We start from the raw sequence: 14,677 nt of genomic DNA, 5'->3' as shown, positions 1-14,677 counted from the left end.
GCTGAAATACGGCTTTGAAACCCTCCCTTTCACCCTGCTTTTTTAATGAAAAACAATCGGGCTGGAGTGTAATAGTGCTTACCCTGGCTGCATTTGACTTTAGCTTTTTACTTTTAAAGCCTTATTTTAGTCTTTAAGAGCTCCCAATTAAACATTTTAGATCCAGAGTGAAAGCCTGGACATGCCTGCCTGCACAACAGTGAGATACCTGGGTGGGAAAAGGATATTTTTATATTAAAAATAAATGAACACAGTGGTATGTTTTCTCCTTCATATCCCTTTCTCTTCATTTTCTTAATGAATCTCCATTTGCCATTTTCTAATATTTTTGTTTTAACATCCCCTATACTATTTCCTTTATTTCTTCCTTTTTTTATTCCCTCTTATCCTCTCTCCTCTTTTCTTTATTTTGCCCTTCCCTTTTCCTGCTCCCTAACTTGCTTTTCAGTGTTAACCCATAATGGTTTTCATTAAGGAGGACAGCTACTTCATTCTTCCAGTCAGCAGAGCACATGTTATAAATCCCTTTCTAAGTAACACCCAAAAAAATGAAGCCTAGGTCAGATATTTGTTTGTCCATTATGGAATGCATGTGGGAGACTATCACCAAGGAATCTGACAACGTTACAATTGCCAGCTCAGTGAGGAAAGATTTGATTTCAGTCAGCTTTGCAGCAAACTTGAAAAGAAAATAATACCATATAACCGTCAGTTCATCAGCAGCTTGCCTCCAACACTACGCAGCCCCGACTCCCATTATAAGCTCTACTAATGATCTGGCTAAGAAAACAAATCTCACACAGTGCCCTGCACCTCACCGAGGAGAGCACACTGTCACTGGTCATGGAAAATTTAGAGCTAGCCATGACAGCCCGAACAATGAAGTGATTTACACCAGGTTTGTATATAGTTTGCTAACTCATAAATTCTTACATACAGGTGCATAGCCCAAGACTGTAAGACTATTTGCACCATGTCTACTATTAATGTGGGGCTTTCAGTTCACTTCTTAATTCAAATATTAATATAGATTTGCAAACTCAATTCTCTTTTACGGTTTATAAAATACAGCTATCGCAGTCTCTCTGGGCACGTACACTCATTTTATAAAAGTCGCATGTATTAAAATGTAACTAGATGCCTACTCCAACTTCAGCAGGCTCCAGGCTGCATAGGGAAAATAAGTCTTCAGGTTCCCAGGTATTCCAGAAAAAACCTTGAGTGGTACCAGCCCCTCACGGTTAAAGCTTCTATCTGGTGTTTTGGTGCAAGAAGAGAATATCAAAGAAATATTCCCCTGAAAAGGCTTGCTCTGAGATGTGATGGCAGAGGGACATTTCCAACACTGGCAAGACCCAATGTGTGGCTCTTAATAGAAGAGGTCAGACCAGGGTTAAAGCTGTTCCTGGGAAAAATAAAATACTGTGAGAACAGGGGAAAATATTCACTATAGCTGTCACTGTGAACATAAATTGTCATTATACTGCTTGTTCATCTGAAAGGATGTAACAGCTGATGACAGGTCAGTTGTTACACCTGGTGTCACTGTGAAGCCAAAGGAGTGAGGTAACAGGGCTGTGGGGGTGACTTCATGACAAGCTGCTCCATAACCTCCTCCTAGAAGAAAGAGAGTGCAGTGGTAAATGAAAACTTTGCTGAAAAGGAGTTTTCTCTAGAGCCTGGGCCCAGAGCTCGTTCCTGTGAGTTTCTGAGAGCTCTCCTCCTCCCACCCAACAAAAGGACATGGTAATAAATCTTTGTCAGTAGAAATCCGGTACCCTGCAGAGATCGGACCAGCTGTGATGGGTATCATGCGCACACCCGGGTCACACTGCCTCACTGTGTCTGCAGCTGCAGGTCATCCAAAACTCCAGTGGGGACTTCCTTCCCTCCACCAAAGGGCTCTGCTGCACGAGCACTGCCAGCTCCAGCCGGGTGTTCTCACACAAACCCGCCCAGAACAGGACCTGCTCTGGGCAGGAGTGGCTTCACAAAGGACAACACTGAGCAGGTCGCACGTGGAGGTGGCCTGGGGTCTGCAGGAGGTCAGCCATCAGCGCGAGTTTGGAGAACGTTTCTGCATGAGACTGTGGTTTGGACCCTCTTCCAACTTGAGCTTTCCTGTCTTGCACTTATCATCCTTAGTAGGTCTTATGTTCCTGAGGAAACCTAGGAGAATGGTGCAAAAGACAAAAGGTTTTAAGAGTTTCTGTGCTGGATCAGATGAGTCCTGTCTGTGTGTAGAAAGCTTTCGGTAGTGGGGTCACTGGCTGAGCAGTATCCACATTCAGAAACTCGTTTGTCTGTTCACATCAGGCTCAAAAGAGGAGCCCTGCAAGCGTAAGCATTTGAAGGCCAACTCCTGCTTCCTCCAATTCAAGCTAGAGGAGCTGAAGTTTGCTCTTTAGGGGTTTTTTTAGAAGATGCTACAGTCTTTGCACCAAGATTGAATGACATTTCTTATAAGACCACAGACTGGCCTGGTGCTTTGGGCTATAGTTTCCTCTCCCTTGCACTGCTGAGCAGACTGGGCTAAGCTACCTTCCCTCCCCAAATGTGGGTGAACATTAGTGATGTTTGATTCATGGTTTTACTTTGGGATCCTTAGGGAGAAAAGGAGCTGTGTGAATGCAGAAAAGTGAAGGAATATTAGCTCCAGTTAACCCACTTTTGTTCTTGGAGAGCCAGAGACCTGAAAGTTGTATGTGCCCTGAAACTGCGGTTTGGAAAATACCAGAGTCAAGGTGTGTGTGTGTGACCTACAGAAATACCTCATCTCACTACTAATTTGCTCACACATGTAAACTTCATTTGTCATTCAGCTGCCCCAAATTATTTCCTGTTCCTCCCTCTTTTTCCTCTTCTTGCTTGTTTTGAAAATGCTGGTCAACACATGTTAAGCCAGAGTCTCCAAAACCAACAAAAGAAAGTTCAGGAGAGGCAGCAAGAGAAACAGCTGAATAATGTTGCCAATTTTAAAATGAAGATAAGTTACACAGGACCTTTTATTGAACCAACAAATATTTTATAGTGTTCACCATTAGGGCCAGCAGTTTTTTTTTTCGTTTTAAGCTAGTATAGAAGGTGTGTAATTCATCAGGAATCTGTACATGTTTAAGTGCCTTTGAGAAATATTGTGGTCATGTGGGGCTGATCTACTGTGTCTTGACTGCCATGTCCATTTTTTCCCTGCTACATAATGTTCTGTACCCTTCCCTCTCTGTCGCATTCCCTCATTCACACGTTCTTTCCCCTGTTGGTTTCAAGCCATCTTTGCTTTGTCAGTGTTACCTGATAACACAAAGCAGAGTTTTAAGCCAGTTGTTCCAGTTCAGCTTGAGCTGTCCTTAACACTGTATGGGGGGAGCAACGTGGATGCTTCTTGGTCCTACGTAAGTGGCTGGTCTTTCCTTTGCTGTTCCCAGCAGGGCCTTTAGGTGAAGTCAGTTCATCACCACACACGTGATATTCTTAGTTCAGAATTCTTAGATCCAAAGAATAAAATGTAACCATAATTAACATTATTTATCACACCCCTGAAGTCATCCAAGTATATAAAAGTTACTAGTCTGGACTCGGCAAACGCTAAAGGTCTGAATTGTTCTGAAATATTTGAATGTGCCACAAACACCACGTAGCCAGGGAGCCTTTGTGTGTTGTAAACTGGAGAAGGCATATGTGCTACAGCATTTATGCTGTGGCTTTTTTACTAATACTGGATGCAGTGTGTAAAAGGGCACTGTATATATACTTAGGTGTGTATCTTATCATGAATTATTTGTATATTAGTTTGACAACAGTCAGGTGTAATGGCAATTTACTAGACATACATGATGCAATTGTCCAGTTTAAGGATGATTGCCTGCAAGAACTCTGGAGTCTATTTTCTTTGTGTGGTCCTTTCTGACAGCTGCAGAACAAAAGAAAACATTTAAAATATAAGAAATCTTGGAAAATTCTTCTCTTAAATGCTTTTGAAATGGTCAGAGTATTGCTTAGGTATGTTGTCTTTGGACTTCTGAAACTCATTTCCATCGCCGCTAATACAGGATTGCAAGCTACCTTGCAAGAGAGCTGTCAGGATCAGCCACTGACTGTTTATGAAGAAATTCTGTGGTGAAAAAAAAGAGAAAAATTGCCACATATATTATTAATAATTATGTGAGTCCTGACAAATCCCATACTGTATCACAAAGCTGATATTGTCCAGCGACTACACTCTTGGCACTGCATGCTACAGTAAACTGCATACTGAAAACTCATACTGATGGAAAGGTATACAGGATTCCACTGGTAAGTGATTTATAGTGACTTCCTATTATAAACAAGAGGGAACAAATATCCCGCCTTGCTGGTTTCTTTGGACAGCTGTTGAGAGCAGAATAAGATATTCCTGGCCAGGCAAAAGCCTGGATGCTTGCAACTGGGAGCAGAATGAAACACCAGAAAGTGAGATATAAATGACAATCCCTAATTATAAATTATTAAGTTTCCATTTTCATGATGCTTAAACCCTTGCAGTTGTAGGGCAAACAATCACTGGTTTACATGATTTCAAACCTTGTAACTAGAAGACGCTTCTGACGTTTAATATTAAATAGACTTCCTGTATGAAGCGTATGCTGAAAGCCTACCACATCCTATAACAAGAAGCACATCACTTCCTGAGACAGAGCAAACCACCTTCAGCATCAGCTTCTTTTTGGGTTTCAAGTAATAAATATGCTATTGAACACAACTGTAGTTTGTTTCAGATAGTTATGTGTGCTGGCCAGTGGTATGCTATTAACAAACTTCATTGTACATCCTATCAAATAACAGGTTGTGCGATGGTCAAGAAACCGAATGAGAATTTGGTTTCCGTATTGAGAATGTTGGTTTTCAGTTTACTCATGAATCAGTCTTGCCAAAATGTTGCTTTTAGAGTTGAAGTATACTTTGCAATTGTTGTGCAGATATATCAATAGCTTTAACTATCAAAAGCTTTAATTAGTAGTTGGGGGTAGATCAGGTAGATCGCAAAAGATGAAAAAGCAAATTGTCAGACAAGAGTCACCCTTATTTTTATTTGATAAAATCTTGTCGACTATGGTCCCTCTCTGGTCAGTGAAGAGCTAGGCACGGCCAAACTGCATTTCTACCAGGCTGAGCTAAGCAGTTAAGGCTGTAGTTACACTACCAATTTAATGTCCAAAGGAGAGACACTGTCCTCCCCTCATCCAGCTAACAGCATAGCCACATAGATGATAATGCTGCCCAAAGGAAAACAGTAGGAGGGGTGCCTCTTCTAAGGAGGACTTTGTGGTCTGGTTTTGCAGCAGTCAGGAGCATTGAGGTCTGGTGTTAGGTGTGTTGAGAACTCTTGGAGGACATCTCCATTGTTTGTGAATGGAGTCTGGACAGCTAGCCTGGATAAAGATACATGACTTGAATGCCAGATTTATGACAAGTGAGGTGAACCCTACCCTTCCTTTGGAGTTGGATCAATTCGGTTTGACTGGCAAGATGTCAAGGAGAGCATGAGGAATGGTCTTTGCCTCTCAATGTGGTCATCCCCATCAAAAAAAAATGATGGTAACACATTTCCTTCACTAAGGGCTGTTCAGACATATGTGGGTTGCTTGAATGCTATGGTAGTGCAAACTGGGATATGCTGTCAGAGGTTTGGTATAGCAGAAAAGGATTTTTGGCAAGAAAAAGGGAGCCTGTGCTTTGAAATGATGGATTTTCAGACTTCATTGTACTAACTTGCTTTTACAGCACTTATTAGCAAGAGCTTTGCAAATTATCAATGATGGTTTTACCGTAACCGAGTTTTGAGTTTCTTTGACATAAATTATTTGTCTGGAAAAATATGAAATCTGAATGGAGTAGAAAAAAGGAAGACTTGTAATTCAGGAAAAATCTTCAGCAAAGTTAAAGAATGGGTAGCTTTCTGCTCTTGGATTTTATTTTTTAGCTTTGCTGCTGCTTTTATATACCGTGGGCAAGGCGCTTTCTTTTAGAGCTGGCTAAACACCAGTAAAAAATATTTGCAAATACTCCTTCAAATAAATGCTGGAATTGGAATGTGTGTCACCATTCACACCTACTTTCCTCAGAAGTTTGTACAAGCAATTTTTTTGTTCGTAGGAAATATTTTCCAACAGCAAAAGAAACTGACAGATGCTTGAGAGAGGTGTATTTATATCCAGGTTTGCTCTGGCAACGACATTCATTATTACTTGTCATTTCCATTTCTATACCTACTGACCTATTCAGTCTTAAAGCTCCTCTTTAAATTGTCTCTATTAAAAAAAAAATGAGGCAGGGCTGAAAATTTATTTGTAGCCAAGTACAGCATGAAGGAGACATTTGGTGTCTTTCTGGATCAGATGTTTCTTTTTCCCTTGGTTCCCTCTCATATGGATAGGTTGAACTTCCCCCTCTTGAGTCCCATTCAAGCATTGATCTGGTAGAGCCTAAGAGATACTTATTTAAGATGTACTCTTTTGGAACAAAATGCAAACCTTAGTTGCTTGTGGACATTTATTTATAAAGCTGTTTTTCTTTAGGAGGCCTGATAAATCAAATAGTTTGGCAAACATCTAACCTAAGAAATTACAGCTGGTCTCCCTGCATTTCTTTGGTGAGGCTGGTCTTCAGTGGTCACCTCCAAGTGCTGGGCTGTGTGTCTGGGCTGAGCTGTTTGACATCAATTGGCTGTATGAGAAAATGGGCTGCTGGTCAGTGGTGGGCAAAGTCACTCCTAAGTGGAGAGGTACGAAGGGTTGCAATGTACTTTGAGATCTCTTCCACAGGAAGCTCTGTTTAAAAATAATATCAACTTTTAATTTATCATCTGATGGAAATCTGGCAGTGAGGTGCCGCTCATAAGAGGTGCATTACTTTATGAGAATTTACATTGCATTTAGGGACTTTTGGGGCTCTGTAGCCACTTAGTGCTCATGTCACTTCTATTTCTTTTGTTTAACTTGTTCTCCATAGGTATTGCAGTTAGGCATCAGCTTCTTGCTCCTTTATAGCGAGTTTCTGTGTCAGGATAGCAAGCCCACTGAATAAAGCTTATACATTTCAACCTGGCAGATATTTCTGGCTTCTCTGCAATGTGAGGACTTAATGAATGAACAAATGTGACTCTTGATGAGAAAGTGTAGCTTATGCCTGTGATGCAATTTCATCCTTGAAGGCTGTTAACCAAGTGTGCTTGTTACTTGTGCTCTTCTCAGCCTGCTTCTGTGGCTGAGTCACAGCCTGGGCAAGGGGTGCATTAGAAACCACACACATCATGTATAGATGGGTGAAAGTGCTATTTTTAGTGCTTACAAGCAGGCATTCACTGAGGGGCAATGGAGCAGATTTTTATTTTTAGTTTTGCAATTCCTTACATCCTTGTGATTTATGTTATGAAAAACTAGCTCTATAACCCTGCAAAATGTAGGTGAACCTCCAAGACCAACTTTATTCTCACTATTGGTGAGACAACCTTTTCCTGCACATAGGTTGGTGTGGGATGTGCTGGGCAGGGCTCAGCACCAGTTCTGCCAGCACAGTTCTGCTGAGGCTCTGTGAGGTTCTGCCTCACCAAAGCCTATTTCTGTAAGGCCACGTCTCAAGAACCTCCCCACAGCATTTCTTTTGACATGTGCCTTGCTCCAGACTCAGTGCAGATTTCTCCAGGCAGACAGTTGCATGAAGCTGGCCCTTTATATGCGGTAAACCAAAGATTTTATTTGAAAATCTGGTATCAATTTTGGAATTAATCTTGGGTTATTTTTCCATATGCCTATTCCATGAATTTGCTTGTTTTAGAAACTATTAAAAGAAAATAGACATCTTCTTTTTTTCCTGTTTTCAGAAACCCTGGAGAGTGGACCAAATAAGTGTGAAAGGTGAGTAAAGGACTTCACAGTTTTCCAAAATTACTGTTGTTATTATTACACTTTGCCTGACGTCACATAGCTTTGTAAGCTGTATGTGTAAATATTTGTTACTGCTTGAATCTAGCGCAGCTAACAGAAAAGGAACCAGCAAAGATGAAACATACTGGAAGGAGATCAACGCAGCTATGGCCCTAACGAACCTTGCCCAGGGGAAGGATAAACTGCAGGGAACTACCAGCTGCATCATTCAGAAATCATCACATATATCAGAAGTAAAGACTGTTAAAGTGCCATTAGTTCAGCAGTTTTAAGAGATGGGTCCTGTTTTCTTTTCCCTGTCGAACGGACATTTTCCTCGCAGGATCAATTTTCAGCAAAATCAGATTCACGGCTATGAGGCAAATGTGGAAAATAGGTCCCCTTTAACAGTATGGTCAGTTGAAAAAAATAATGTTCCTTCTGACTCAGACGTTTTCATTGTATTAAATGAAATGTTCAATTGCTTCTATAAAAGGCATGTAAATTATAAAAAACTGTTTTTATCAAAACATTAACTTATTTTATGTTAATCAAAGTGCGCATAAGATGTTTGCATTGCTATTACAGTAAGTGCCTTGCTTTCAAAAAATAAGCTATAACGTGGGCATAGTATAACAGTATTATGCCTCAAAATGACAATGCCATAATGCTTAAACTTTGTATATTATTCCAAGTGGGCTTAAGCAGCCTAGGGCTAAAATCATTACTGCTGGAGGCCCTGGAGAGTTGTGCTTATTTGACTTCTACAAATTGACAAGTCTTAATGGAGTTGTTACATCATTTTCTCTCTCTTTTTTTTTAATCAACAGTGTTATAAAAATTGTACAGTATGTTTTGTCAAAGTGACAATGAGGTTGTTATGCATGTTTCTTACCTGTATATGCAGTATATTAAAATACCAAAATCATTCCTTTGAAAAGTGCAATACTCTAGAACACACAAATTTAGGAGATAATTGTTCAGATTATTTTGAACTTATACATATGCTCCCAGCTGTGTTGCTCATGAAAGATTTCTAGTTGAGAAGGTTCTAACTAGGCTAGCTGCAAAGTCAAGTTGAATTTCTGTAATTTTAAAGCTTTGCTAGTGACTTACTGAAGTTCTGATAGACGTACAATTGATTTCTTCTTGTATAAAACTAAATCTATAGTTCCATTTATTACTTGCAGTGGAGCTCAAAAAAGTTTCCATGGTGAAACTTACTACTTTAATGTGGTTTAAACATTTTTATTTTGTATGTACTGCATAAATGAGGACAGTTGATTGACAGTTTGTGTTCCAGTGAGAAAAAGCTATAATATAAACTATCAAAGCCCAAACTAGAAAAACAAATGGGAAATGAAACATTGAAAAATCTCAGCATTTGAGGTGGGAGGGTTTTAAGTAGATACTAAAGCATGTATTATATGTCATGTCTCTAAACTTGACTGCTGTTGAGCATAATAACAAGCATAAAAAACAGGTTTATTTTTAAGTTTTATTGGGAGGTGTATGAGTTATTCTTAAGTCATATAACAATAGTCTAATGAGGTTTACAGTGCTTGAATAAACAGTGGCAAAGCCAAAACCAATTTATACTGAATCAGTTACAGAAAACTGGAAAAGAGCTGATTGTTGCTAGGATTTGGATTTATTTCCTGTGGGTATCCTGTCAGGTTTTTTCCCTACTTACCCCTTTTCCTTGTTTCTCTTTTTGGTGAGCCATCAGTGAACAAGACATGACTTTAGTCCTGCTCCCACTGAGTGTAATGGCAGAATTCCCACTTCAGTGGATGCAAGACTGCGTGCTAATGATGAAACTAACTTGCAAGTAGAGGCTGTTTCAGTTGCACTAAAATAGTCAAGATACATTGCAAATATCAGCCTTGGTGTGATTCTTAGGAAACTTCTTAATGTAACATAACATGTTGTTGGGTTTGTTTAGTGTACAATGAAAATGATTTGATATGAAAATATTTTGTACATATATATTTTTACTTTGTTTTCTAAATTGCTGATTTGCATTGACTTAAAGTGCCAAGCAAGAAATGTATGTCATGACTGTATGAACAGTTGAAGTACATGTTTTACTGACTTGGATCATTATATGTCTAAGATTCCATGACATTAATTTTTGATACTTTACTGGATTTTGACATAATAATGTGAGTTTATAACTAATAGCAGAGACCTAATACTTCACTTTTGTTCATACTATTGTAAGTTATTCTGGTATTAAATATTTTGTGACAATAAATTGATGGTTTTGACAAACTTTTCTGTTTGAAGTATTCACAGTGTTTTTGTCTGTATAAATGACAACAAAACTTGTCATGTAAAAAAGGTACTTTTGAGAACTTCTCTGGAGTAAAGCTGGAGAAGACAAGCCATTGTATAAACAACTTGTTCATCGTTCTTTTTTTAAATGATCAAAGCACAAAGAATAATCTGTAAAACACATCAAGTGGGGTTTAAATTTAAGAAATACTTGGCATAAGTTCTTGTTACCATTTCCTTTAATTTATTTTTTTTCTACTGCTGCTTTAGAGTTTTCTGAAAACACAAATTCTAATGAATTACATGTGTGTCTTTTTTAAAATAACAAAAATCATGATCAGTGCTGAGCCAACAGCTAATGAAGACTCAATAATTATTTATGATATTGGAAAAACAAACATTATTACTATTGCTCTTCTTTATTTCAACATATGTAACCATTTTAGTAGAATAAATAACTGCAAACAACGTCTTGTTGGTTTTAATTAAATATTCATTTATCTGTCCTTAGTCATTTGTGTTTCTGGTTTCCTACTGTAGTCAGGGTTTCTCTGTACTGGGATACAAGGATGGGATAGGGTTAGGGTTAGAGTTAGTCCTAGTGCAGTTATATGAAGCAGTTCAGCACATCCCTGCTATACAGAGGAAACCATAGCTAATCATTGTACTGAGTCACTGGAGAAGGTACATGAGCTGGGAAAGACTTCGGTCATGTAGGAATCTTTTATGAGTACAGGGATCTTTTATGAGTACAGGCTATGTTTGTATATAGTACCATGTATAGATACGCTCTGGCTGTGAAGCCTTGGTGGGGAAGGAGATGCAATCAGCCCATCTTGAAGGTCAGTGCTCATAGTAATGAGAGCCCAGTGCAACTGGGCTCCTAAGTTGCGTGCCTCAGCCCAGTTCCTCCAGTTACATGGGAGGAGTGATAACTAAAGTTTTTGTGGGCACTTGGCACTTTCAGGTTTTATGTACTGCTAATCTGTGATATATGTATACCCCTCTAACATATGCAGCCATCCAACATGTCAGTGGATTTGAGTATTCAGTTGATATAAAAGTTCCTGATGAAATATACAGCCTAATTTTTGCTGCTGGGAATGCATAGAAACACCCATATCTAATGATGCTGAGCTTCTCAGCATCTACTTTGTACCCAAGTCTGACATGAAGAAACCAACTCATTCTGCTCCCAACAACTCTTAACATCATTTGCAAGAGCTGAGCATTCCCAACCTGTTACAAACCATTGACAGTAAGGGGACCTTCAATTTTTCCAGCTTGCTCAGTAGTTAGAATATACATTGGGATCAGGACTACAGTCTCCTCTTCCGGCATTGTACAATGGCTACAGCCTCTGAGCTGTAGTTCTCTTTGTGGCCTCTTGCTGTCAATTGGTGGCCTAACACATAAGTACGTACACCAGGTGAAGCAGTTGCAACAGGAAGACTGAAAGCAAGTCTCAGGAAAATATATAGGCCATTTTGAGGACATTTGCTAACTTGACCTAAGTTTTAACTAGGACTTTGATAAAGAATGACAGGTAGACTTGGATGCCCACATGCAAGTAGATGAAATAACCACTGCACTGTGGCTTAGAAGGAGAAGATGGGGAAGGGAAGTTGATAGCACCTCTGTACTGTGCAAGGAAGAATAGTTTTAGCTTAGGCTAGGAGAAAGGCTATGTGAGCTTAAACCTGTTTCTCCATTATAGCTTTGCCCAGGTAATTTTTCGTTATGTGCCCTGGCTTTGATGAATGATGTTTTTACTCAACTGTCCATATCAGTGGAGATCCACAACACCAAATGTGAGATGCTATTGCAGGAAGCAGCTTTGATTATAAAAATTAGTGGGATCTCTGATAATCACAAACTTTTTTAACTCTCCATGCTCTTAATGCCCAGAAAGCCCTTCTTTGTACCTCCTGCAACATCCCCAGCAGTGGGAGAGACTGTAGGAATTGTTCTGCACTAGTCAAAAGGGAACCCCCACTGGGGAAAGGAGTTTGTGGCTCTCCTAGGGATGCTCTGGAGTACCAGGGAGCTGCCTTGCCACAACGGGTGAATACTGGCTTAAGGAATCACCCGGGGCTAGTCAGGGCTATCAGGTAGCGTGCCAGTGGGGCACAGCATGCACTGCCTACCAAGGCACTGCCAAGCAGTGAGGCTGTAACCACTGAGCTCAGACCCTCCTTCAGGAATCCTTCCAGACACTTGCAGGCTCAGTGATGCCTCTGTTTCTTTTGGTCTTGAGGAAGCGCTGGGCCATATTTACCTGCATGGCTTGCAAGGGCTATAGGAGCTAGGTGTATCTGCTGATAAATCCTTTGTATGGGCTGGCTGATGAGAGTAAACGTGACTAGTCATCCAGCCTTCCAAAGCTGCACCAAACCCCTATAAATTGAGCTCCACCAGGTCTATACAAGTCTTAGTCATAATCTCTGCATTCAAAAGAGCACTGAGGACCTCAGAGCATCCCTGGCAGAGCTGGGATCCTGGTACTGCCAGCAGAGAAAAGCAGTTACAACAGCAAAGCTTGTCACTGCTCCTTGGGCTGCGTACTGCCTCAGGTGCCCACTTTGCTATGTGGCAAAGGGAAGGGAACAGGTGTCTTCTATCATGACTTTCTCACACATACCAATGCTTTTTTGCTGTGAAATCTCATATTCTGCTATGAAGACTTGAATTCAGGTTGTGCTTCTGCTCAGCCCTTAGTGTGACTACACTTTTTTAAACCCTGGCCTGTTACTTAAAGGAAAATAGTCTGGGCTTGGCACAGACTGAGGACACCAGACCATCCAGTACTTCACAAGCAGCTCTAAATTGCAGTGGGCATCAATTTGGTGGTCACAGTGACAGCTTCAAGAACAACAGCCCCCTGTTGTATTCCTGTGTTGCTATGAACAATTTGTGAGACTCTCAGAGAATCAGAAAGAACCTCAAAGGGATCCAGGCTCCTAGCCTAACAGATCCAAGCATTTCTGAAGGTCCGAGGGAGAAGGCATGTTTCCATGGCCAAGTGCAGACAGTTGCAGGCCTGCTCTGAGCCCACTGGACAGAAACGTGGCCTAGTTCAGAAACTGGGTAACCAAGTTTGGAACCAAGCCCGAGTTCCTACATGAAGGTTCCCAGCAGAGCATGGACTGGACTCAGCACAGTGCCAATGTCTGTGCAGCTTTTGGACCATTGCCTGTTTTATGCCTTCACTGCAATGTCATCAGATTTCTCTGTGTTTTGGTGCACATTTCAAAGAGGATAACAAAACTGCTCTGCATTGCTGAGCTGTTTTGTGTAGAAGGATGCTGATAGTTGGGAGCTGCTCTGGTAGAATACCTACCCAGCCGAGGAAAACGAAGCATGATGGAAAGGGCTAAATTGCCTGAGAGCACTGCTTTGACACACTGCAAGGGAGGCTACAGGGATTCAGCCTGGATGTAAGTTCATGTTGTACGAGCTGGTTTGCCAGCGTCTGGGTGTGCTCGATCTCCATCATCACCAGAATCAAGACCCAAACTCATGGCTTTCACAGTGCGGGGTGGCTGAGCCAGTGTTTAGTTTTGGGCCCCATCTTGAAACTCCTCTTGTTTAACAAGAAGGAAGGAGGCTGGCTAAAATACAAGTACCTTGTGAGAAAAGAAAAAAAAAAAAGAAGTGGAAAAGAGACATGAATGCCTAATGCAACAGAAAAAAACCCAACCCAAACCTCCTTAATGTTGGTGTTATGTCAGCTTGGGTTATTGGCAGTGGAAGTGGTTATTGGCAGCGGAAGTTAGACCTGGCTGGAGGCTAATATAACTTGTGCACCTGACTTTTTAAAAGGAGCTGAGATCTGGTTTCTTTATGGATGAGCTTTTTTTCATCTGTAGTGTTGGTCCCTTCTTCATATTTCCTAAACTTTCCTTTCAGCCTGTTTTGGACTTGATTCTCTTTCTATCTTCCCACCTGAAAAGTCTCCTGTTCTGTGCAGACAGCAATGGGATCCTTCCCACCAAAGTTCATTCTTCTGGCTTTGCAGTTTCTAGGGCCATATAGTGAAGGATGTATGATTCAACAAGGTAGTGTTCAGTGACAAAGTCTGGTATCTTCCTTCTCCTAGCCTAGGGCCAGCGAACATATGAAGTCTCAGAAGTGTGCAATAGGGGCTTTTCAACCAACAAGCTTTGCCATCTATCACTTCACTCCTAACTACTACTGCTTTTGGCTATCTTAACTCCCCAAAGGACTGTCAATTTAACCGTAACTACCTAAGAACTGCCAAGTCTCATTTTATGAGCTGCTGTTGAGAGTTTAGCTATTTAAGGCTGATTTTAAACAATTTTTATTGGTACTTCGTGGCATGTGCCTGATTTACAGTGCTGTAAATAACCACAAATTAGGGACATTTCTTTCTTTACGGTAAAAGCATATTATCTTGAGCATAAGAAAGATAGTTTGTTGGTGAAGAACTGGAGTGCAGGCCCTTTTCTGCCACAGGATTCCCGTGTGAGCCTAGGCAA

At 40.6% G+C, this 14,677-nt stretch overlaps 1 protein-coding gene across 1 annotated transcript in view; it reads left to right on the top strand.

Annotated features, from left to right (window-relative positions):
• The window catches only part of MKX (mohawk homeobox), a gene marked incomplete at both ends in the record, with an annotated part of 45,817 nt that extends 37,623 nt beyond the window's left edge, over positions 1-8,194 (top strand). Inside the window, 2 exons of the mRNA XM_080611399.1 lie at positions 7,859-7,892; positions 8,008-8,194. Of these exons, the coding sequence (XP_080467525.1) occupies positions 7,859-7,892; positions 8,008-8,194 (221 nt within the window). The remainder of the gene's footprint in view (positions 1-7,858; positions 7,893-8,007) is intronic.
• Positions 8,195-14,677: the final 6,483 nt, after the last annotated feature.

Source organism: Psittacula echo (genome assembly GCF_963264785.1).
Source record: "Psittacula echo genome assembly, chromosome: 2".
Lineage (NCBI taxonomy): Eukaryota > Metazoa > Chordata > Aves > Psittaciformes > Psittacidae > Psittacula > Psittacula echo.
The sequence above is the reverse complement of the archived record's forward strand: the minus strand, read 5'-3'. Positions and strand labels throughout refer to the sequence as shown.